This window comes from Carcharodon carcharias, chromosome 20 (assembly GCF_017639515.1).
Source record: "Carcharodon carcharias isolate sCarCar2 chromosome 20, sCarCar2.pri, whole genome shotgun sequence".
Lineage (NCBI taxonomy): Eukaryota > Metazoa > Chordata > Chondrichthyes > Lamniformes > Lamnidae > Carcharodon > Carcharodon carcharias.
Genome location: NC_054486.1, coordinates 83343099 through 83369516, shown reverse-complemented (window position 1 = coordinate 83369516; position 26418 = coordinate 83343099). Strand labels below are relative to the sequence as shown.

The following is a 26418-nucleotide window of genomic DNA, read 5'->3' as shown; positions in this document are numbered from 1 at the left end:
TCTTTTCACTTTATGGAAATCTGATCTGCTGTATATTTACCAGTTTCTCTTTTTATGTCAAATGAACAGATAGCTTTCCATCAGGCATGACATGTTACATTTGCCAATTTAATATTTGTTTGCAGCATTAGTTTCGCCCTTTTATTATTGTATTTCAAATATTGCAATTCTGTCCTTGGGCTGAAATAACTGCAATAGTGCAATTTTATAAAGCATACAAGGCAGGCTCAATTTGCTCAAAAATGAACAAGAAACTCAGTAATTTGAGTTAGCTGCTGTTCAGTGCATGCATTTTACAAAATTAATTGAATATCTACATAGAATGTGAGGAACAAAAGCACCACTAACAGTAATGGAAACAAGATTTTAACTAATTTAATGCATGATGAAATGGTCTAGTACTATGTTGTTGAAACATTTTATTGATTGCAACTGCATTTATTCCAAATATATTTTGTGACTAAAAGATATTATTACTAGTGTTCTTAAGTGATTTTCCATCTGCACACTGAAGTTGCATAGTAATTTAAAAAATAGTAGGGTACATCATGTTTTGGTGTAAGTATACTACTAAATTATATTTCCAGTGATTGCTAGCTATACTATTTGCATTTCAAAATGGAACTTCCTGAAAAAAAATGAATTGCAGAATTGGTATGTTAGAAATGCCATTGGGTGTAGGTAATATTCTGTAAATAAGATCCAGTGAAATAACAGGGCACATTTGACTAGACAATGAGGACTTCTTGTGGTATTTTTTGAAATTACAATATCCAGAATATGTAATTTAGAACTGAAGTTGGAAAATTGCAATTGCATGTAAAGGACAATAGACAGTTTCAATTTTGTACTGAAGTTCAATAAAGTTTACTTTGTTACTGTGGAACAAGTTGAACAGAAATACAAACTTGGGATACAAAAATATATTATTTACAAATATGTTTTTGCAATAATTTTGAGAAATATGGAGCAAAGATTTTAACATAGTCAAGGCATACTTGACAATTTAAAATAAATTGTGAGATTAAAAGCTTACTGTAAACTATGATTTTAAAAAGCAACTCTAAATCCATCTCTGTACACCTTTATTAAAACAGGATTACATTTACAGGGCATTAAAAATAATACATTTCAGAATGCAAGTAAATAATGCAAGTTATATAACAGACTATATTGGACAATGTCAATTATTGGGTAATGATTCCTAAGTGTTAGCAAGAATACAGAACTGCAAATATTTGCTGAAACTAGTTCAACACAAATCTTAGTCATCTATACATTGTGACTAATGAAAGTAATGCATTTTATAATTACCTAAATTTGCATCATGATTCAAAAGTTTTAACAGTCAACTGAAATTGTTTGAATCGAATATTTTACACAAAATTCTGTGATATGAGCTCAGCATGAGTTATTCATTGTTCATATAAAATATGATATGATTCGACTGTATTTTAATTCTAGACTGAATTATAAAAGTCAATGGAGTGTACATTCCATGTGAAGTAGAATCAAATTTTCCTTGATGGATGAAAGTTATGTCAGCTAAATTTTCAAAAGAAGTATCTCTATGGCCAGGCCTTGTTAGTAATATACCAATGCACACAATAGTTGGCATTTATATATTTATATTGGCATGATACATAAATTCGCTTCAAATACCTTTACATCTGTACCTGTACCATATTTGTTTTAATGCAAATCCTTTAAACTTAGGCATTAGTCAACTCATCCAAAATGTTAAATTCAGCATGCCTAGATGTTAAGAAGAAACTTGACAAATAATGCAGGAATAAATAAACCAACTAACATATTTTAAATAGGTTTATGAACTGTTTACAAAATAGTACAATGTTATTTTGAAGGAGAAAATAACTAATCCCCAGAAATGTAAAATGTATTTGAAAGAAAATGCTTGAATAGATATTTCATGAACCACGCACAAATGGTATCTGCAAAGTTGTTCATCTCCCTCTTCAAAAAGGAATATATAGCGACCGTATTGCTTTCCCTCCAAATCTGTCACATTTGAGATGGTTTTGAAGTATTGCTGTTGTGTATGCTGAAAGAAATCTTTCCATCAATCAGTTTCATTTTTCACAAATTAAAAAAAATTCTGCTAATTAATTTTCATAAATTATTGTTGATTATTAAAACAAAATAAAGGCAGAACTTGAATATTCACAGAATTTGATTAAAGGAATTGATCTTCACAAATGTTTAACTAATTTTGCACCAGTTGGCTTTAAGTTGTCCCTTTTAAAATTAATAGCAATGCAAGATTAAATAAAAATAGCACTTTTCTACAAATGCTGTGCCTGTTCTAATTTAATTTTATAATCTTAAGTACTCAATAAATGTGACAATGGGTTATATAATGAAGTAAGCATTTCAAACCAAACTTTGTCAAAGATTTGAAACCTTTCATCTTAATCCAAGTTTGAGAAATTTTATTTTTCTTTCATTTAAAATATCGTAGTTTTAGTTAGTTAGACCATACTGCATTATCATTTAATTCATCATCTTTGAACTCCATGTATTGACTATGCATAACCAAATCATCAAATCAAACTAACTGCTACAGAGAAACCAAAATAAATCAGCGGCATGTTTTACATAATCCGTGGTGGTAACATTTTATCCGAAGACACATGTATTGTACTTTACCTGGAATCTTTCTCAGATAATTCTGTTATTTTGTTCAGTGATAGTTACTAATATCAATAATAATAAAGTAATAATGCCTTTCAATTATATCATTATCATTTCATATTGAATTTAAAAAACCTTAAAATGTTTTCTACATGCCCAAAATCCAGTACTCAAAGCAAAAAGATACAGTTTGAATGCAAGCTCCGAGAGGAACCATTTTGCTGAAGTAAGAATGTTGACATTCAACTTTTACTGGATGTTATTCTGTGAACACTCATAAATATTGATATGGCTTTTGGAATTGGAATATAATTTTCTGTATTCCCCTATAATAATGCTACTCTTTTTATATTTGAAAGAAGTTTACTATTCATTTGAAAAATGCTCAACATTTCAAATTAAAAATTAATTGCTTCTCAGACTTTTGTTGATACCTTTTGTTAATTTTTTTCTAAGATGCACTGAACGGCACACAACTACATTTTTCAATGCACTTACATTTAATTATTCAGTGGGTACTTAATCATTGGATTGACAGAGCAAAGCTTAAGTCTGTTATGTGTGCTCTGGTGGATGGGCTAATGTCCATTTACAGAATAGAAATTGTACTCTGGAAAAATGGACTACAGGCTTCAACTTATAGGGCAGAACTTTGACCTCGTCGGGCAGGCTCGGCGGGGGTGAGCGGGGGTGGTCGGGAAGCCGACCGTCACCCATGACTGAGGCCCAACCGTGATTTCACGTTGGAAGGCCAATTAAGGCCTGCCCAGCGTGAATGCCAGCTGCCAAACGTCTGAGAAGGGGCGGACGGGGGCAGGGGCCTTATGGCTGCTGGGTCCAATGGCGACCCGGTGGCCAGTTCAAAAACGGCGCAGGCAGCTCCAGGGAGACTGCCCACGTCGGAGTTGCAGCAGCGACATGGCTGCAAACGTAGATGTAGAGACCAGGCAGGAGGTGAGGTCAGCTGGGCATTCGGCACACCGTTTTTCCGACGAGTGCCTCGCTGCTCTTCTGGAGGCGGTGGCTGCCAGAAAGGACAGCCTTGTCCCCAGAGATGGGGAGAGGAGGCCAACGCACCAAACAAAGAGTGTATGGGAGGAGGTGGCAGCCCAGATAAGCAGCCACAACCTGGGCGCAGTGCCAGAAGCGTTTCAATGACTTGCTTCTCTCAGGAAGGGTGAATACTGTGTTGGCATGTGTCAGTGTGTTGAGTTGTTTTGGGCTTGCCATCCCCCTGTGGAGTTCAGGGGTGTTAGAGTCTGAGTGCCAACTGTCAATCACACCAGAGCTGGCCAAGGAGCTGAGCCCTGGCTGCTTTGACTGAGTGCCTTGTGTCTTGAGGGCCACAACTCGGATCTGCCCTGCAAGGTGCTCCTCAGCTGGGGTTGGCTAGGCTGCAATGGCGCTGCAGGTACAGAGTGGACTAATCAATGGTCCTCTGTCCTTTCAGGAGAAGACATCCCATAACAATAACGAGAGGTCGCAGGCTGGCGGAGGACCCCCACACCTCCGCATCCTCTCCCGGTACAAGCAGGAGGCCTTAGAGCTCAAGAGACGCCATGCACCTTGGTCAACCGATTGCAGTGAGGCTGGGGTATCAGATGAAGGTAAGAGTGCAGTGCACTGAGGTGAGAGTTTCGGATGCTGCAAACAATTTTATGCAGCCTCCAGACTGGATTCCTCATTGATCATTGAAAGACGATGGCACCATGATGCAGATCTCCACTGTATCACCAGGGTGCCTGGCATGCACAGTGACAGTGTCATGACTTAAAATAATGACATGCCCTTCTTCTCCCTTAGATCTGCCACCTAGTGGCCAAGCGCAGGAACTCCAGAAGCTACCCCTGACACCAGAGGACCACCATGCTCCCAAAGCACTTGCGTCACACCCACTCTCTGAACCTGGCACCAGCACAGATACCAGCACCTTGGTGGGCATTAGTTCTAGTATCTAGTATCTCGGTGCACATTGGTGAAGGTACTTCACACTCACTTGAGGTACAGATGGAGGACTGCTGGAGACCAGGACGATGTTCAGCCAAAGGCTGATGATGGGCCTCTGGAGTCAACCATTAGGCAGCAGATGCTGGATGTCCAGCAGGGTGTGTGGGAGGATCCGGTGGAGATCCAAGAGGGTATCTATGCCATGGTCTCCATTGTGGAGGAGTCCCTGCAGAGCGTGAGCACTGTGTTGACCATCATGGCTCAGCGCAATGCCTCCACCCTGGAGAGAGTGGCGACTCTCATGGAGAGGCTGCTCCAGGAACAGAATCAGGGTTTCTTGCTGGGATTGTGTTCAGACCTGCAAGCCCTCACATCGGCTCTGACCTCAGCAGGTCAGTGTCCGTGTGTGAGATAGATGGGGCACCCAGTATCCCAGCTAGGTGCACATCCATCAATGGCGAGCAGGGACATCCACAGTGACCTCACGGTGGTGCACGAGCTGCTTGTCGTCTCTGTGGGCTCCTCTCAGGGCGCTCTGGATGACTGCAGCTGCTCCTCTGCCCCTCTGCCAGTGACCATGGCATCTGGGGAGATTGCCAGCCGTGGCACTGGGTGCTCCCTCCCAGGCAGGGCCAGCACAGGCTCCACTGGCCAGAGGACGACCACCAAGGTCACTAAGGCCAACAAGACAGCAGGCAGCAGGCTGTCTCCAATGCCGGTGCCAGCGAGGGGGGAGCAATTAGATGTAGCACCTGTAAACATAAGTTTAAAGCACCTTAAGCACAAGAGGGACTGGTCACGGGTGATCTTTTAGTTCCCTATTTTGCTTTACCTTTTTTAATGATGTAACCAACAACACCGGATATTGTTCTGTTCAATAATCTGTGTGTTCCAACACTAAATTACATTTGCTTTTGTGTTATTGGCCTGAGTATGCTTCATTTGTTTTGTAGGTGCAGGGTACGCCAGTATGTAATGCTGGACGTGGATGGCTCGAAGCTTTTTTGCACAGGCACTTACTTTATCTTGGGGGCAAAGGAAAGGGTCATTACTGTGATCCAGGATGGTTGCGGCAGCCCTGGCATGAGGTGGTAGCTATTATTTGGCAGCCTAGCTGAAGGACCATTGATTGGATCAAGGCATCCCTGCTGCCCTGGAGGGTACCGAGGTTTGGCTCCATGCCTTCAGCGTTCTCCTCACCGTGCTCCTCTTCTGACTCACTACTGGACTCATCATCTAGCCTGTACAGCTGCGTCAACATCCTCTTCCCCAAGTGGGTGCCCCCTTGCCAATGCCAGATTGTGGAGCACTGTCAGTGACACCTGCTCTGGGGGATATTGCAGTGCACCCCCTGAACGGTCCAGGCATCAGAAGCGCATCTTCAGAAGATCTATGGTTCTCTCTACCACCACCCTTGTGGAGACACCACCACTGCTCCGCCTCTGTTCTTGGGTGATGGAAAGGCTTTTCAAGGGATAACCCTTGTCACCCAGCAGCCATCCATCCAGTCGGGCTGGAGCACTGAAGAGCCTCGGCACCTGGGAGTGCTTCAGGATGCAAGCATCATGGGAGCTGCCAGGGTTCCTTGCACAGATTTGCAGAATCTGCATCCTGTGGTCACACACTGTCTGAATGTTCATGGAGTGGAAGTCCTTCCTGTTAACAAAAGCACCTGGCTGACCTGATGGCACCTTGATGGCCACGAGTGCAGTCAATGGCACCCTGGACGCGGGGGAAGCCAGCAATCGCTACAGAGCCTCTGGCTCACTCAGTCTGGCTGGTCTCGTCCATGTGGAAATCAACGAAAGTCAGTACCCACCTGAACAGAGCTTCTGTCAACAGCTTGATGCGACTGTGAACAGTTGATTAGAAGACTCCACACAGATCCCCCACTGACCCCTAGACAGAGCCGGAGGCATAGAATTTGAGGGCCACTGTGACCTTCAGAGCCATTGGCATGGGGTGTCCACCAACACAGTCGGAGCTGATCTCAGGCTCGATCATCTGACAAACGGAGGTTGCGGTCTCCCTGCAGAGATGGAGCCTCCTTTGGTATTGCAAGTCGGAAATATTGAGGTAGCTGCATCGCTGCTTGTAAATTCTGGCTGCAGGATAGTGGCATCTTCTGCGGCTCCTTCCTGCTGGCCCTACGCTTCTTGTGCCTGCGCTTCTCCTCCCACAGGACCCTCCACTGGAAGCTGCATTGGGACACCTGGCCTCCTCTCACTTCTGCTCCTCTCTTTCTCCTCAGAGGAGGTGCCTCCAGCGGAGACCACAATCCCCATTACCAGGGTAAGGGAAAGCTGCCTGATACCTGGAAGGGTCCACATGGTCCAAATCCTCAGGGGGCCTTGATGACACCAATCAGTCCTTAAATGACACGTGGGAATACTAAGAATGAAGCTCCGATTAAGCTGACAAGTACCAATAAGCAACCAGTAGCAAACTATCTCCAAACGCCTCACTACTCACAATGACAATGCTGCTGACTCTTTTTATCCCATCTGTGGATGAGGTTTTGCCTGTGTAATGAGTTAAAAATCGCATAGGCAGTGTTAAATCGCCATCAATTGGGTTGTTAAGGGCCTTAACTGGCCTCTTAATTAATGGCAGGCGCAGCTCCAACTCCTGCTCGCCGACCAAAATATCGCGCGAGTGCGCGATGATGTCAGAATGCTTGCCCAATGTCATCATGTGTCATTTTATGCTCGTTTGGGGCGGCCGCACGCCTGCCCGACGAGTGAAAAATTCTGCCCATTATCTATAAAATACATTAACTATGAAGCAATTCTAATTACAAAATTCAAACAAAAATTAACTGCATACCTGCTCTCTTGATCTTGGATTTGCATTAATGTTCGCATATTGCGAGAACTATCCCTCTGTTGCTGCATAAAAGAAGGTTGATAGGTTCCACCACTTCTCATCTGTCTACAAATAATGTCTGGTTGGAAGCTGCGAGTATTAGGTATGTTCCCACCCAAATGCTTGTGCTTCTTATCTGCAACATTATTTACATATTTGTAAGAAAGTTGACATCTGTCCAATGTAAATCGCTTTAATTAAGATACCCAAGGCTTGAAGTACGAATAATGTATTTTCAAATATTTCACATAACATGCTTTATCTACATTTGTTCTGATGATAATCATCATAACTGTCATTATTTTTTTTCTTGCTCTTTATTGCTTTCACAATATAAAGGCTCAGAAACCGCATGCTGGTGTCTGCATTTTGTTACTGTTAAATTGGGACAAGAACTTTTCCTGTGCAGGAAGTATTTTTTCAGTTTTCCATCCCAAAATCAATACCAAATTTTCAGAATGAGATTTAGTTCATCCATCAATCTGTTTGTCAAGTCCTAGCCACCCAATTATAATATATACTATATAAATATATATGTATAAATAATTGGGTCAAATTAATTAGGGATGTTTTACTATTTTGAAGGCACCATGTGACTGTATGTTGTTGTAATTTCCTGTTTAACCTCATAATGCACTCGGGTTAAATTAAAACAAAAATATAGCGTGCAATTGTTTGTTTTTTATTCATTCACGGGACGTGGGTTTCACTGGCTGGGCTAGCATTTATTGCCCTTCCCTAGTTGCCCTTGAGAAAGCGGCGGTGAGCTGTCTTCTTGAACTGCTGCGCACAGTGCTGTTAGGAAGGGAGTTCCAGGATTTTGACCCCAGCGACAGTGAAGGAACGGCGATATATTTCTAAGTCAGAACTAAGGGTCACTTGGAGGGGAACTTTCAGGTGGTGGTCTTCCCATCTATCTGCTGCCCTTGTCTTTCTGGATGGCAGTGGTCGTGGGTTTGGAAGTTGCAGTCTAAGGAGCCTTGGTGAATTCCTGCAATGCATCTTGTAGATGGTACACACTGTTGCTACTGTGCATCGGTGATGGGAGGATTGAATGTTTGTGGATGTGGTGTCAATCAAGCAGGCTGCTTTGTCCTGGATGGTGTCAAGCTTCTTGAGTGTTGTGGGAGCTGCACTCATCCAGGCAAGTGGAGAGTATTCCATCACATTCCTGACTTGTGCTTTGTAGATGGTGGACAGACTTTGGGGAGTCAGGAGGTGAGTTGCTCATCGCAGGATTCCTAGCCTCTGACCTCCTCTTGTAGCCACAGTATTTATATGGCTAGTCCAGTTCAGTTTCTGGTCAATGGTAACCCTCAGGGTGTTGATAGTGGGGGATTCAGTGATGGTAATGCCATTGAACATCAAGGAGGCAATGGTTAGATTCTCTCTTGTTGGGGATGGTCATTGCCGGGCACTTGTGTGGCGTAAATGTTACTTGCCACTTGTCAGCCCAAGCCTGGATATTGTCCAGGTCTTGTTGCATTTGGACATGGATTGTTTCAGTATCTGAGGAGTTGTGAATGGTGCTGAACTTTGTGCAATCATCAATGAACATCCCCACTTCTGAGCTTATGATGGAAGGAAGGTCATTGATTAAGCAGCTGAAGATGGTTGGGCTGAGGACACTACCCTAAGGAACTCCTGCAGTGATGTCCTGGAGCTGAGATGACTGACTTCCAATAACCACAACCATCTTCCTTTATGCAAGGTATGACTCCAACCAGTGGAGACTTTCCCCCCTGATTCCCATTGACTCCAGTTTTGCTTGGGCTCCTTGATGCCAAACTCAGTAAATACTGCCTTGATGTCAAGGGCAGTCACCCTTACTTCACTTAGGGAGTTCAGCTTTTTTGTCCATGTTTGAACCAAGGCTGTAGTGACATCAGGAGCTGAGTGTCCCTGGCAGAACCCAAACTGGGCATCAGTGAGCAGGTTGTTGCTAAGCAAGTGTCACTTGATAGCACTGTTGATGACCCCTTCCATTACTTTACTGATTATCGAGAGTAGACTGATGGGGCAGTAATTGGCTGGGTTGGATTTGTCCTGCTTTTTGCAGGACATACCTGGGCAACTTTCCATATAGCTGGGTAGATGCCACTGTTGTAGCTGTACTGGAACAGCTTGGCTAGGGGAGCGACAAGTTCTGGAGCACAAGTCTTCAGTACTATTGCCGGAATATAGCCTCTGCACTATCCAGTGCCTTCAACCGTTTCCTGATATCACGTGGAGTGAATTGAATTGGATGAAGACTGGCATTTGTGATGCTGGGCACCTCCGGAGGAGGCCAAGATGGATCATCTACTCGGCATTTCTGGCTGAAGATTGTAGCAAATGCCTTAGCCTTATCTTTTGCGCTGATGTGCTGGGCTCCCCCATCATTGAGGATGGGGATACTTGTGGAGCCTCCTCCTCTATTGAATTGTTTAATTGTCCACTACCATTCACGACAGGATGTGACAGGGCTGCAGAGCTTAGATCTGATCCATTGGTTATGGGATCACTTAGCCCTATCACTTGCTGCTTATGCTGTTTGGCATGCATAGGGGTCTAGGTACGTAAAATTGGGTGGGCACCAATCCCACCAGCTTCTCACCCACCCTCAAGCTCCGCCCCATAACAACATACTCTCCCCGCTCACACACTCTCCCCCTCACACACTCTCACTTACTCTTCCCCCTCACACACTCTGACACTCTCTCCACTCTCAGACTCTCACACAGCATCCCCTCACACACTCCTTCTCTCCAACCTCTTGCTCCCACCCTCCCTCCCCCTCAATCTCTCTCCCTCCCCCTTGCTCTCTCCCTCGCCTTGCTCCCACCCTCTCTCCTCCTGCTTCCACCCTCCCTGCCCCTCGCTCTCTCTCCCTCCTTCTTGCTCTCTCTCCCTTCTAATTGCTCACACTCCCTCTCACAGTCTCCGCTCACTCACTCACCGATACTCTGGTGGGCCCTGCTCCGGTTCTCTTGGGACCTGCTCTCACTTCCTCGGGCCCTGCTGTCACTCCCTCGGGTGCTGCTCTGGCTGTCCTAGCCATCGAACTTACCCTAAAAACTTACCTTTGTACTGTTTACTGCTTGTCCAATCACAGACTGGTTTCTCCCTGCATTTGCAATGCAGATAGAAACCAGCCTGTGGTTAGATGAGCAGCTTTACAACATTTTTCAAATGTAAGTTAGTTGAATGTCCACCAGATTTGGTGGTTGATTCCAGGGGGCTGGAGGGCCACAACCTGCCCTGTGGGCTGTGAGTTGGACAAGCCTACTTTAGAGCATTGAGGCAACTCCTGACCCACTAGCACAGATCCAGCATATTTCACCACCTGTAATTTTGAGGCTAGAATATTTTGAAAATAAAACAATTCTCCAACATTTAAGTTCACTTCAATATATATTCTCTTTAATTTGTTGTCTCCTCTCAACATCCTTACTAGTTTCTTATCTCTATGCAGAGCTATTCGAATTGGAGATAGTTAACTCCACGATTCAAGGTCCTCCTGGCCTTTATGTCACACATAAAGGGAACACTGTGCTGGGCTCCCCCATCATTGAGGATGGGGATATTTGTGGAGCCTCCATCCATTGAGTTGTTTAATTGTCCACCACCATTCACGACTGGATGTGACAGGGCTGCAGCACTTAGATCTGATCCATTGGTTGTGGGATCGCTTAGCTCTATCACTTGCTGATTATGCTGTTTGGCACGCAAGTAGTCTTGTCTTATAGCATCACCAGAGACAGAGGGCTGAATTTTACATGCCACCAGTGGGCATGTTTCCCATATGGTCTAGGTACTTAAAACTGGGTGGGCACCAATCTCACCAGCTTCTCACCTACTCTCAAGCTCCCCCCCCATAATAACATACTCTCCTCGCTCACACACTCTCCCCCTCACACACTCTCGCTTACTCTTCCCCCTCACACACTCTGACACTTTCTCCACTCAGACTCTCACACACCGTCCCCTCACACACTCCCACCCTCCAACACCTCGCTCCCACCCAGTTGGCTTGAATTGCAGGGCCAAGCAGCCCATGGAGGTGGTGAAGCCTAACTAAAGTGACGTGTTTAACCAGCACCTCCAGAAGGAGGGAGAACCATGTCAGGAGCATGAACAGTACCTTCTGAAACATAGGCCAACATATTTTCAGCTTGCCCATCCAGGTCAATATTGTTCAGTGTGTAGTGACCTATAAGAACTTTGTTCAGCTATGGGGATGAGTGCAGTGGCAGATCAAAAGTTTGTGCACAGGCAGTTGTTTCCCTATGGTTCCAAAGCTATTTTTTATGCATCATGATATAAATCAAATTTCCCAGCCCGTGGAGTCTTGGGCAGTTTAAAAACCAATATTTTAACAACTTGCATTTATATATAGTGTGTTTAACATAGAAAAAAATGTTATAGGTTTGTTAACAGTATATAATCAAGACAAAAATAGACACTAAGCCAAAGGAGGAGATATTAGGAGGAGTGATTAGAAGCTTGGTTAAAGAACTTGGCTTTTCTAGGAGGGACTTAAAGGAGGCAAGGGATGTGGGGAGCTTAATGTTTCTCCATTGAAGTAAAGTGTTGATTCCTGAAATCTGTCCCACTAACAGTGATGTTATAAAAACCTGTTAATTTCAGTATCAACATTAGATAATTTGGCACAATCAGACAGAAAAATAAACAAGTTGGAAGCTATACAAAATCTCTGCAGATTGTTGTTTAAGACAAAACAAGAATAATACATTACAATTTCTTACTTCTGGCTGTTTCCTGTGGCACTGAGTCCCCAAAGCCATGTGGCAGATTGAATTCCGGTGGTGAAAAAGCCTGCAACCCTTTATGAAGACTATTAGTCACCCTCAATGTATTGGGCCTTGTTAACAACGGCATAATTGCACACAGCCCTGTTTCTACTGGAGGATTTGAAGACATTGCCTATTGATCAAAATAAATTAATACAATCAATATCAGTGAAGATTGACATCTATATCTGAGTGATATTAAATAACCAAGTGAAATTAATCACTTTAATTTCAAATGTTTCTGACCAGATGGGAAAGGTGGTTCCCCCACCCCCACTTAAAGTTGATTGAAGTCTAGCTCATGTACAGCAAATATGCAGCTTGGCCTAAATAGCCAAGTGGTTATGGTACTGGGTTTATAACCCCAAGATCAAGAGTTCAAATCTCACAATGGCAAACTATGAAACAATGTAACTTCATCTGAAACAGATGGAAACAGGTTTACTCAAAAGAGTATCAAGAGTTCAAATCTCACAATGGCAAACTATGAAACAACGTAACTTCATCTGAATAGGAACAGATGGAAATGGGTTTGTACTCGAAAGAGTTACAGCAAATATGCTTCTGTGGGATGCTTGGCAGGTGTACTCAATGTTCTATTTTATGACTGTCTATCAGGTAGGATATAAACAAAAGAGCTATACTAGATAAATCTACCGAACTTGTCTAAGGGAAGGTAAGAAGTAAAACTGAGCGCATAATATACACAGTCATTCTTAAGTTAATAGTGCTTGTTTTATTTAAGTCTTTTATATACAGCAAAGTTTGTTTTTGTTTAAAAATGTGAAATCTTGTGGCTTGGTTCTATTGATTTAAATAAGGTTTTCGGATTTCTCTTTAAATGTCAATGGCCCCTAACCGGATCATAACATCATCCTAAATTAGTGGCCATAATGTATCACCCTACATTGCATAATTGTACTTGTTATAATTGAGTGTATTGTTCAGCTTACTGTTAGCAATGCCACAGGAGATCTGCTAGCCGTTTAAACAAACAAAATTCTTACACTGTGCTCACACAATAGAAATTCAGCTCTTTCTTTCTCATCCATAGTGACTGGTACACCATCTAATATCTGAAGCCTTGTCAATCGAAACACTAGGAATGGACGATACAACATTTTACGAGAGACCTAAAAAAGAATTTACATGGTTATTTAAAAATAGCCTCACTTCTTCATCTTCTCAAGGGTTTCGACATTGCAGCAATTCAGGTAAGACAGTAGAATCACATACTACATCAAACACATTCAGAATTTCACAAATTTAATTAATTTTATAGCTGCCTATATTGTGAAGTATCTTCAAATCAATTTCTTGTTTAACAAGAATTGCTCTTATTTGTAACTTGCAAACCTATTCAAAGTCAATCCAAACCTTTGCATATAGTTGCAAATGATTAAGTGATTTTTTTAAAGAAATGTAACCTGAACTCCTCAGATAGTTTAGAGGGAATTATTCAATAACAACCTGAGACACACAGAACATAAACGCTCCAGATTCGACTCCTATTCTGTGCTGAATTAGTTGATCTCAGCTGGGGCAATGCCTGGAAACTACAATTAGCCTCAGCGCCTCAAGTTAAAAAGGGGAGAATCAGGTAGAGCTCTGGATCCAATTGCTGGATAGTAATCTCATTCACATGTGATTGGGCTTAATTTGATATACACTGCATTGCTCTCAAGGTTCACATTTTAATGGTTGCCAGGATGAAATACTGGAGTATGTCTGACATGCACCTCAGCAAGAGGTCAATGACATAGGAATGAACAGAATAAGGAAAAATAAATGCACAAAATATTTCTGTGTACCTCTAGTGATGATTGATATGTTAGGAAGTTCAGGTATTTCTCACAAAAGCTTTGCGTGTAGAAAAATCTGCAACTATTTCTCTCACAAAGACAGTGGAAATAATCCTCATGTTTATATTTCTCAAACACCCCGTTACATGAAGAAATGTGAGAGGTACAGTTTGTGTGACAATGGCATGACTAAAGTTGTTATTCGGTATTGGTATATAAGCACCAGAGAGGCAAGTAAATAAAAGGTAATTACTGCACATTTTATTTTTAAATCTAATCATGCAATAGAAAATCTGTTCAGGTATATAACTAAAACTTGAATAAAGTGTTGGTAGACACAAACACAGAGTATCTGGTCATTATCACATAGCTGTTGTGGAAACAGTTCGAATTAACTGCCATGTTTCCTACATTACACACTGACTACACTTCAAAAAGAATTTCAATAGCTGTAAAGCACTTTGGGGAGTTTATACAAGGTGCTATACAAATGCAAACCTTTCTTTCTCAAAGGTTTTTGTTACTTATTTTCAGGATATGGGTATCGCTGACAAGGCTGGCATTTCTTGCTCATCTCTAGTTGCCCTGAGAAAGTGGCCTGGGGCTTCTGCTCAAAATGTTGAATTTCTTTGTGCTATTCAGAGGGCAGCTAAAGAAGTGCTTATTGAAGGAAAGTGCAGAAACAAAAAGAATTGCGATCAAACATCTAAGTCATAAGTTTGTAAATTATATACAACATACTAAATCATAATACTTACAGGATTTCCAACAACTGAAAGCTCTGTCAAATTTGGAAGTGAATCAAGTTTTTCCAGTTCACCTATATCCTGTGCAAAATAGACTATTTACTTTGGAAATAGTTTTATTAGATATAAAAGGACATTTTACTACTATGTCTACTACGACAGTACCTCAAATCATAAAATCCTGGATTGATACACAGGTGAACAAATTTCCCTGCATTGCCACTAGATAGATTTGCAAAGTACACGCATATTTTGCCATGAGTTCACTAAGCATCTGATCTGTATTTTTTTCGGTCTATACATTTTACACCTTTTTACTTTCAAGCTTAAAGTTTTCCAAATATGTATTTCACTTGGTCATTTTAATGCCTTCAGAAAACAAATGGAATATAAAGATTTAATACAAAAACAAAATATTGCAGGTGCTGGAAATCTGAAATTAAAACAAAATGCCAGCAATACTCAGCAGATCGGGAGGCATCTGTCGAGACAGATACAAAATTGAAATTTCAGGTTGCTGACCTTTTGACAGAACTGAAAAGAGTTAGAGTGAGGGGGTGATTGAGGAGTCGAGGAGTGGTCAAAGCTGTCACAGAGGAAACAGTCCCTTCGGAGTGTTGAAAGAAGGGAGGAAAGATATGTCTGATGATGGCATCACAATGAAGGTAGCAATGATGGTGGAATATGAGGTGTCAAATGTGGAGACTAGTAAGGTGGAAGGTGAGGCCAAAGGGAACTTAACTTAAATATAGGCAATTACAAGGGTATGAAGATAGAGTTGGCCAACGTAGAACAGGAAAATAAGTTAAAAGGTAAGATGCTAGAGAAACAGTGGCAGACATTTAAGGAGATAGTTCAGAATTCCCAACAAAGATATATTCCATTAAGAAGGATGCACCATCCATTGCTAACTAAGGAAGTTAAGCATATGGCCAAACAGTTCAAATTGAAAAAGATGTATGTTGCTGCAAGGATTACAGGTAGCCCAGAGGATTAGAACAATTTTACAAACAAAAGAATGATTAAATAATAATGATGGAGAAACTGGAGTTTGAGAGAAAACTAGTAAGAAATATAAAAACAGACTGTAGAAGCTTCTACAAGTATAGAAAAAGAAGAGAGTAGCTAAAGTAAATGTCAGACCCTTAGGTGATGAGTTTGGGAAAATAATAATGGGAAACAAGGAAATGGCAGAGACTTTGAACAAGTATTTTATATCTGTCTTCACAGCATAAGACACAGAAAGTATCCCAAGAACAGTAGAAAATCAGGGGCTGGATTTTATGCTGAGGGAGAACTTTCCACAATGCAGTGTAAATTTCAGGGGAAAGCCCACCTCCACTTAGCCAGTATGAAGTGGGATTCACATCCATTTCCAGGAGGACAACCCACCTTGTAGAGCTTGCGACCTATCGGAGACCGGCAGCTTTGCACATGGGCAACATCAAGCAGGAACAATGGCCACTACTGGTGCTGCAGGTAGAGCAAGGATGTGGAGTTTATGATGGAGCCAGAAATGAGGCCTGGGATCCTGCTGGGGCCAGGCTGACAGGACCCAGCGAGAGGGGGAAGAGACATGGTGGATAGGGCAAGGGGGCAGGTGGACATGAGGGAGGCAAAACTTGGAAGGGGGGGGCCTCTGATTGTTACAGGGAGCCAGGGAAGGAGGCATCCCCATTTCACTGACCAGCAGCCTGCAGGGTTAAACTTGCCGGGCTACACTTTGGGTGCAGTTTTCGCCTGCTGCCCATTATGTTAGAGCTGCAGTAGGACGAGGCCCTTAATTGGGCATTAATTGTGCACATAAGAGCCTTAATGGGGCCTGGAGCAGGCAATCCTCCAACGCCTACCTGGCTGCCCATAAAATTGCAGAGGGGTTGGGGGTGTTGGGGGAGTGGGGTGGACTGGTGATGGGTATGCCACTGATGGAACGGCATCCTAATTTATGGGTCTATCCTAGTTGTTTTCCCACTGCAGGTGGCCCATAAAATTCAGTGCCAAAAGGCAAAAGGGATGAAGGAACTGAAAACATTCATGATCACTAGAGAAAAAGTACTAGGAAAACTAATGGGATTAAAGGCTGACAAGTCCCCTGGACCTAATGGCCTGCATCCCACAGTGTTAAAGGAAGTGGCTGCAGACATAGTGGATGTGTTGGTTGTAATCTTCCAAAATTCCCTAGATTCTGAAAACATTCCAATGGATTGAGAAACCACAAATGTAACACCACTATTCAAGAAAGGAGGGAGACAGAATCCATTATTAAGGAGGTAGTAGTAGGACATTTAGAAAATCATAATACAATGAGGCAGAGTCAACACAGTCTTGTGAAAGGGAAATTGTTTTTGAAAAATTTGTTAGAGCTCTGTGAAGATGTAACAAGCAGGATGGGTAAGGAGAACCAGTAGATGTAGTGCATTTGGATTTTCAAAAGACATTCAAGAAGGGGCTACATAAAAGGTTACTACAAAACATAAGAGCTCATGGTGTTGCGGATGATATATTAGCATGGATAAAGGATTGGCCAACTAACAAGACACAGATTGTTGAGATAAATGGGTCATTTTCAGGTTGACAAACTATAATTAGTGGAGTGCCACACAGATCAGTGTTAAGGTCTCCACTATTTATGATCTAAATTAATGACTTGGATGAATGAACGTTCTGTATTGTAGCTAAATTTGCTAATTATACAAGGATAGGTAGGAAAGCAAGACGTGAAGAGGATACAAAGAGTTTGCAAAGGGATATAGATAGATTAAGTGAGCAGGCAAAAAATGGCTGGTGGTGTATGACATCAGAAAATGTGAGGTTGTCCACTTTGGCAGGAAGAATAGAAAAGCAGAATATTATTTAAATGGAGAGAAGCTGCGGAATGTCACAGTACACGAGGGATCTGGTGACTTTGTACATGAATCACAAAAATTTAGCATGCAGGTGTAGCAAGTAATTTGGAAGACAAATGGAATGTTGGAATTTATTGCAGGGGAGATTGAGAATAAAATAACTTAAGTTCTGCTACAACTGTACAAGGCATTGGTAAGAGCACACCTGGAGACTGTGTACCGTTTTGGTCTCCTTACTTAAGGAGAGATATACTTGCATTGGAAGTAGTTCAGATAAGGTTCACTAGGTTGATTCCTGGAAGGAAGGGGTTGTCTTATGAGAAAAGGTTGAGCAGGTTGGGCCAATACTCTTTAGAGTTTAGAAGAATGAGAGGTTGAAACATACAAGATTCTGAGGAGGGCTTGACATGGTTGATGCTGGGAGGATATTTCCTCTCATGGGGGAATCTACACAACTAAGGGGTACAGTTTAAAAATAAGGAGTCTCCCAGTTAAGACTGAGATGAAGAGGAATTTCTTTTCTCAGAGGGTTGTTAGTCCTTGGAATGCCTTTCTCCTGAGACCAGTGGAGGCTGGGCCATTGAATATGTTCAAGGCTAAGTTACTCAGATTTTTGATCGACAAGGGAATTAAGAGTGATGGGGGACAGACAAGAAAGTGGAGTTAAGCCACAATCTGATCAGCCATGATCTTATCAAATGTCGGTGCAGGCTTGATGGGCGAATGCCCTGCTCCTAATTCTTACGATCTTATCTATGTAACAGCTTAAAAATGTTTCAGTATATGTTGACATACCAAAGTTAATATACAATATAAATTTAAATTATTCAATGCAGTGCAAAGAAACATAGACAATTATTTCAGACCACATTTTTAAAAAATTGCAGTTCCTATGCTGAAAACATTTGGATTTTATTTCCAGTGTGATATATAAACAAACTATCTTATACAAAGCCTAAAACAAAATACTACAGATGCTGGAAAACTGAAATAAAAATAAACAAATGCCGGAAATACTCAGCGGGTCAGGCAACATTTGTGGATAGAGAAACTAACCTTTCAGGTCTTGACTTTTCATCAGGTCTTTATAATGGACCATTGGTAGAGCTCGTACTTCTGAGTCAGAAAGTTGTGGATTTAAAGTCCAATCTCGAGATTTGAGCACATAATCTAAACTGACCCTTCAATACTGTAGTAATAAGCATGTGCTGCACTGTTAGAGGTGCCATCTGTCACAGTGACATTAAACCAATGATTTCCCCTCTCAGCTGGTACAAAAGATCCCATAGCATGAACTGAAGAGGAGCAGGGAGTTCTTATTGTGACCTGGCTAACAGTAAGAGAGAACATCACTAAAATAGGTTACCTGATCATTGTTGTTCTGGGATCTTGATGTATGCAATTTTTTGCTGCATTTTCATACATGCCAATAACTACACTTCAAAAAGATTTAATGGGCTGTAAAGTGCTTTAATGTGTCCTGAGATCATGAAAGGTCATTTAATACAAATTTTTTTTTACCTGGATTTTGTTTGCACCAAGGAAAAGTCGCTGCAGTTTTGCCAGTGGATATAGGTTGTTAAGATCACGCATCCTATTTTCTTCTAAATGGAGCTCAAGGAGAGCATTTTGGCCCAAAAAGGAGCTCTCATGGATCATTCGGACTCTGTTTCGCTCCAATGATAATTCAACAAGGTACTGAAGGCGATCAAGCCCCTCAATCTGACTAATAAAATTGCCTATAATGGAAAGAATTACAATAAGTCAAATTCTATGTTTAACGCACATTTAAAGAATGTGTGCATCCACTCAAATAAAATTTAGTTCCTTCAGAATGAAGGAGATAGGAAGTACTGGATTTAGCCTGTCCACCTTTCTGATTGCTGAATTTCACTAAGGACATTCAAATTATTTTCATCTTCCTCTTGCTAGAACATGCAGTGAGTACAGAATTGTTACAGGTTTTTAAAAAGAAAGCTGGACAAGATCCTTAGAGTGATCAACATCATGAATTATAGAAAGTATGTGGTAGTTAGCTGTGGACTGTCATACCTAATACTGAAGATTCCTGGAGCTTTCTTGATTGCCTTTGGAGATCAAAGTGGAATTTTCCAAGGTTTTTCAACGGATTGTATCACAGGGTTTGGAGAGGGCTGTGGTGGTGGGAGGGGTGGGGGGTGGCAGCAGGGTGGGGAGAACAGTGTGTGTGCTCCTGGTGCACATAAGCTATACAAGATGTCTGGATGGACCAGTTGGTCTTTTGTCAGTTTTTTTATGTCAGATCAGTAATATATTTGAATGTAAAAATAGTGGTTTAGATATAATTGAGACTAGGGCCGGGATTTTCCATGCCTACTAGCGATGGGTGTGTTTAGCGATGTGAGCGGACAATATGGCGCAATTAGTTTCACAACTGTGTAAAACCAGTTTGCGATTGTCCACTCAGCCTGCCAATGGCGGGCAGCATTTCCAGCCACCGGATGTCGGAAACCTCACTGTAACACATCTGCAGATCATTATTAGGCCAACCCACCAGAATCGTTGCCCCCCCACACTTTGCGTTGAATTATCCGGCCATGTCAGCGGGAAAACATGCCAATGTGTTTCAAACCAGCATATAGGGAAAAGTTTAAGGTGTTGGCTGCCTGTCCTGGTTGGTGTTGATCTTTTTGAGTGTTTTTGGAGCTGCACTCATCCAGGCAAGTGACGAGTATTCCATCACACTCCTGACCTGTTCAATGTAGATGGTGGAAAGGCTTTAGGGAGTCAGGAGTGAGTTACTTTCCTCAGAATACTTAGCCTTTTATTTTCTATTGTAGCCACAGTAGTTATGTAGCTGTTTCAGTTACTTTTCTGGCTTATTGTGCTCCCCAGGACATTGTTGATGGGAAATTCAATGATTTGGAAGGTGATGGGGTAGTGGTTTTGTCAATGGACTAGTAATGCAGAGACCCAGGGTAATGCTCTGGGAACCAGGTTCGAAAACCACCACAGCAGATAGTGGAATTCAAATTCAATCAATAAAAATCTGGAATTAAAAGTCTAATGATGACTATGAAACCATTGTCGATTGTTGTAAAAACCCATTTCGTTCATTAATGTCCTTTAGGAAAGGAAATCTACTGTCATGACCTGGTCTGGCCTATCTGTGACTCCAGATCCACAGCAATGTGGTTGACTCTTAAATGTCCTCTAAAATGGTCTAACAAGCCACTCAGTTATATCAATCCGCTGGACAGTCAATAAGGAATGAAACTGGACGGACCACCCAGCATGGACCTAGGCACTGGAAACGACAATGGCAAACTCAGCCCTGTCAACCCTGCAAAGTCCTCTATACTAACATCTGGGGGCTTGTGCCAAAATTTGGAGAGCTCTCTCACAGACTAGTCAAGTAACAGCCTGACACTGTCATACTCACGGAATCGTATCTTTTGGATAATGTCCCAGACACCGCCATCACCATCTCTGGGTATGTCCTGTCCCATCAGCAGAGGTGGCGGCACAGTGGCATGCATTTGGGGGGGAGTTGCCCTGAGAGTTCTCAACATTGACTTTGGACCCCATGAAGTCTCATGGCATCAGGTCAAACATGGGCAAGGAAACCTCCTGCTGATTATCGTGTACCACACACATCAGCTGATGAATCAGTACTCCTCCAAGCTAAACACAGAATTTTAATGGCACAGAAAGAGGCTATTTGGCCCATCTTGTCTGCACTGGCTCTCCAAATGAGCATTTCAAATAATCATCAAATACCCTCTGAATGCCTCAATTGAACGTGCCTCCACCACACTTCTATTGAGTGCATTCCAGACCCAAACCAAGTTTTTTCACATGTCACATTAGTTTCTTTTGCAAATCACTTTAAATCTGTGCCCTCTCATTCTTGATCGTCTTACGAGCGGGAACAGCTTCAGCCAACCCACTCTGTCCAGCCCCGTCATGAGTTTGGACGTTGCTATCAAGTATCCTCTTAGCCTTCTTCCCTCCAAGGAGAACAGTCCCAACCTCTCCAATCTATCTTCATAACTGAAGTTTCTTATCCCTGGAACAATTCTTGTAAACCTCTTCTGCATTCTCTCCAATGTGTTCACATCCTTCCTTTAAGGTGGTGTGCAGAACTGTACACAATACTCCAATTGAGGTCTAGCAAATGTCCTATATAAATTCAGCATAACCTCCTTGCTCTTGTACTCTATGCCCCGATTAATAAAGCCCAGAATACTATATGCTTCATTAACTGCTCTCGCCACCTGTCCCGCCACCTTCAATGATCTATGCACACATACACCCAGGTCTTTCTGCTCCTGCACCCACTTCAAAATTTCACCCCTTATTTTATATTGTCTGCCCATGTTCTTCTTACCAAAATGCATCACCTCACACTTCTCCACAATGAACTTCATCTGCCATCTATCTGCCCACTTCACCAACTTGTCTATGGCCTTTTGAAGTTCTACATTGTCCTTGCAGTTTACAACACTCCCAAGATTCATATCGTCCGCCCCAAGCTTCGTATCATCCACTTGGAGGACCTGGTGCCACCAACACCATTTGGAGGAAGCAGTGAGGGTGGTAAGGGCACAGAATTTGCTTTGGGTGGGGGACTTCAACGTATCCATCACCAAGAGTAGCATGGTAGCACCACTACAGACCAAGCTGGCCAAATCCTAAAGGACATAGCTGCTAGACTGAGTCTGCGACAGGTGGTGAGGGAACCAACAAGAGAAAAACATACTTAACCTTTTTCTCACCAACCTGCCTGTCGCAGATGTATCTGTCCATGACAGTATCGGTAGGAGTGACCACCGCATAGTCCTTGCGGAGACTTCACATTGAGGATACCCTCAATTATGTTGTGTGGCATTACCACTCTACTAAATGGGATAGATTTCAAACAGATCTAACAATGCAAGACAGTGCATCCATGAGGTGTTGTGGGCCATCTGCAGCAGCAGAATTGTACTTAATCACAATCTGCAAACTCATGGCCTGGCATATCCCCCTCTCTACCATTACCATCAAGCCAGGGGATCAACACTGGTTCAATGAAGATTGCAGGATCAGCACCAAGCATATCTAAAAATGAGGTGTCAACCTGGTGAAGCTACATCACAGGACTACTTACATGCCAAACAGCATAAGCAGCAAGTGACAGACAGAGCTAAGCAATTCAACAACCAATGAATCAGATCTAAGCCCTGCAGTCCTGCCACATCCAGTTGTGAATGGTGGTGGACAATTAAACAACTCACTGGAAGAGGAGGCTTAGTCCCATCCTCAATGATAGGGCAGTCCAGCACATCTGTGCAAAATATAAGGCTGAAGCATTTGTAACAATCTTCAGGCAGAAGTACCGAGTGGATGATCCATTTCTGCCTTCTCCAGAGGTCCCCAGCATCACATGTGCCAGTATTCAGCCAATTCGATTCACTTCACTTGATATCAAAAAACGTCAGAAGGCACTAGGTATTGCAAAGGCTATGGGCCCTGACAATATTCCAGCAATAGCACTGAAGACTTGTGCTCCAGAACCTGCTGCGCCCCTAGCCAAGCTGTTCTAGCATAGCTAAACACTGGCATTTACCGGCAATGTGGAAAATTGCGCAGGTATGCCCTGTACTCAAAAAGTAGGATAAATCTAACGTGGCCAATTACCGCCCCATCAGTCTATTCTCAATCATCAGTAATGTGATGGAAGGGGTCATCAAGGGGCTATCAAGCGGCACTTGCTCAGCAATAACCTGCTTACTGAAGCTCAGTTTGGGTTCCGGCAGGGCCACTCAGCTCCTGACCTTATTACAGCCTTGGTTCAAACATGAACAAAAGAGCTGAACTCCACAAATGAGGTGAGAGTGACTGCTCTTGACATCAAGGCAGCATTTGACTGAGTGCAGCATCAAGGAGCCCTAGCAAAATTGGAGTCAATGGGAATCAGGGACAAAAATCGTCCCTGGTTGGGAGCCACACCTAGCATGAAGGAAGATGGTTGTGGTTGTTGGAGGTCAATCATTTCAGTTCCAGGACATTACAGCAGGAGTTTGCAGGTTCGTTTCCTCGGCCCAACCATCTTCAGCTGCTTCATCAATGACTTTCCTTCCATCATAAGGTCAGAAGTGGGGATGTTCACTGATGCTTGCACAATGTTCAAAACCATTCACAATACCACAGATACTGAAGCAGTCCATGCCCGAATGCATCAAGAACTGGACGCTGCATGGACTGCAGTGGTTCAAGGAGGCAGCTCATCACCACCTTCTCAAGCGCAATTAGGGAAGGGCAATAAATGCTGGCCTAGCCAGCGATGCCTACATTCATTGAATGAATAAAAAAAACATTCAATGCTGGTAATACCATTGAACATCAAGGGGAAATGCTTAGATTCTCTCTTGCTGGAGATGACCATTGCCTGGCACTTGTGTCGCACAAATGCTACTTGCTATTTATCAACCTAAGCCAAAAAGTTACCCTGGTTCTATTGCATTTGGGCCTGGACTGCATCATTATCTGAAGAGTTGCAAAAGCATCTGAACACTGTGCAAATATCAGCAAACATCCCCATTTCTGACCTTATGAGAGAGGGTTCATTGATGAAGCAGCTGAAGATAGCTGGGTTGGGACATTACCCTGAGGAACACCTGCATTGATGTCCTGGAGCTGAGATATTTGGCCTCCAACAACCACAACAATTTACCCTTGTGATAGGTATGACTCCAGCCACTGTAGAATTTTTCCCTGATTCTCACTGACTTCAGTTTTGCTAGGACTGCTTGAAGTCACACTTGGTCAAATTGATGTCAAGGGTGAACACTACTTACTCTCATCCCATCTCTGGAATTCAGCTCTTTTGTCCATGTTTTGACCTAGGCTTTAATAATCTCTGGAGCAGAGTGGTCCTGGTGGAACCCAAGCTAGATATGCACCAACAACCTGCTCACCAATAAGTGCCAACTGATGCCATTGTTGATGACACCTTTCATTACTTTGCTAATGATTGAGCAGTTATTGGACAGATTGGACTTCTCAGCTTTTTCTGGACATGGTACGTCTGAGCAATTTTCCATATTGTGGGTAGATGTAAATGTCATAACTATACTGGAACAGCTTGGCTAGAGGTGTGGTCTGTTCTGGAGCTTAAATTTTAAGCACTATAGCTGGGATGTCATTGGGCCTGTAGCCTTTGGTGTATCCAGTACATTCAGTTGTTCCATGATATCTTACCTATTGATTAGTCAGACTGCCCCTTGAACACTGCATCCACTGCAGGTCATTAAGCACAAGAGACACTGGAGGCAGTGCAGAGAAAAACTAAAAGGTTGATCACCATTATTACGAGTCTGTGTTATGAGGAAAGACTGGATAGGTGAGTTAGTCAGCTTGGAAAAGAAGCATCTGTGAAGTGGCCATTGAGAGGTATATAAGATAGTTCTGGTATAGAAGAAAATAACCTGGAATATTACTTCAAATTAAATTCATAGTAGAACCAAAGGACACGGGTTCAAACTAATAAAAGACAGGTTAAGTCTGATATTAGGAAATTATTCTTTACATGAAGATGATTACTATGTTAAATGAACTTCATGGTCTTCTCAGCTTGCTACAATATTCACTATCAAGTTGGAGATTCATGTAGAATTTTACAGCATATAAACAGGTCAATCAGCCCAACATCCATATCAGTATTTATGTTCCATGTGAGTCTCTTCCCACCTTACTTTATCTCACCCTTTCAACACATCCTTCTGTTCCTTTCTCACTCACATACCTACTTGACTTTCCATTGGATGCACCTCAACCACTCCATGTGGTAGCAAGTTTCCATTCTCATCAATCTTTGAATTAAGATATTTCTTTTGGATTTATTGGTAACTATCTTATATTTACGGCCTCTAGTTTTGGACTCTCTCACTCATGGAAACATTTTCTCTAAGTCTATCCCATCAAACTCCTTTGTCATTTTAAAGACATGTCAAATCACCTCTCATTCTTCTCTTTTAGGCAACAACATGGGCAACACACTTCCTAAATCTTCAGCCCACAAAATTCAAACAGGACACACAATGAATAAGAAATATACGTGCAAGCAGGACTGAATTACTTTGGTTTTGGGGCCAGACTGTGAGGACTCAGGGATCACATGCTGCTCATGTACAACATATTAGACGCCTTAGGAAACCATGTAATGTTTACTGCAAACTGTACAACATACTACAACATAACTGCAACTTTATGCTTTATTTGAAAAGTAATACAGAAATAAATTTGTTTTCATTGCTAGTTTAGTGTGCAGGTGGTTGCTACTTACCTTCTAAATACAACACTCTCAAATTTATGAGTCTATTCAACTGTAGCTGAGCCAGGCTAGAAATGCCATTGTATCCTAAATGAAGTACTTCCAAGCTTTCCATAACTGGAGGGAGACTTTCATAACTTGTGTCTCTGCTTTCAGAAGGGAGGCACAATGATTAATTATGCAACAAAATAAAATTTTGATTGGAAATTGCCATTCAATAAAGCAGTAAAATTCATAATTGCATATTAAAATTTTATTATATAGGTGAATAAAAGTACTTATATAGCAAGTTCCAGAAGTCTTTAGTTCTCACAATTTTCTTTATTCATTCATAGGATGTGGCATCACTGGCAAAGCCAGCATGTACTGTCCATCTCTAATTGGTCTTGAGAAGACGGTGTCACCACTTTCTTAATAGCTGAGTGGCTTTCCAGGCCAATAAGTGGACAGTTAAGAGTCAACTACATTGCT

At 42.2% G+C, this 26418-nt stretch overlaps 1 protein-coding gene across 1 annotated transcript in view; it reads right to left on the bottom strand.

Moving 5' to 3' along the window:
* Positions 1–597: 597 nt before the first annotated feature.
* Positions 598–26418, bottom strand: part of lrrc9 (leucine rich repeat containing 9) — a 185802-nt gene continuing 159981 nt past the window's right edge. Inside the window, exons 26-32 of the mRNA XM_041214204.1 lie at positions 25960–26093; positions 19173–19390; positions 14818–14886; positions 13265–13390; positions 12213–12390; positions 7426–7600; positions 598–628 (exon numbers count right to left, since the gene is read on the bottom strand). Of these exons, the coding sequence (XP_041070138.1) occupies positions 598–628; positions 7426–7600; positions 12213–12390; positions 13265–13390; positions 14818–14886; positions 19173–19390; positions 25960–26093 (931 nt within the window). The remainder of the gene's footprint in view (positions 629–7425; positions 7601–12212; positions 12391–13264; positions 13391–14817; positions 14887–19172; positions 19391–25959; positions 26094–26418) is intronic.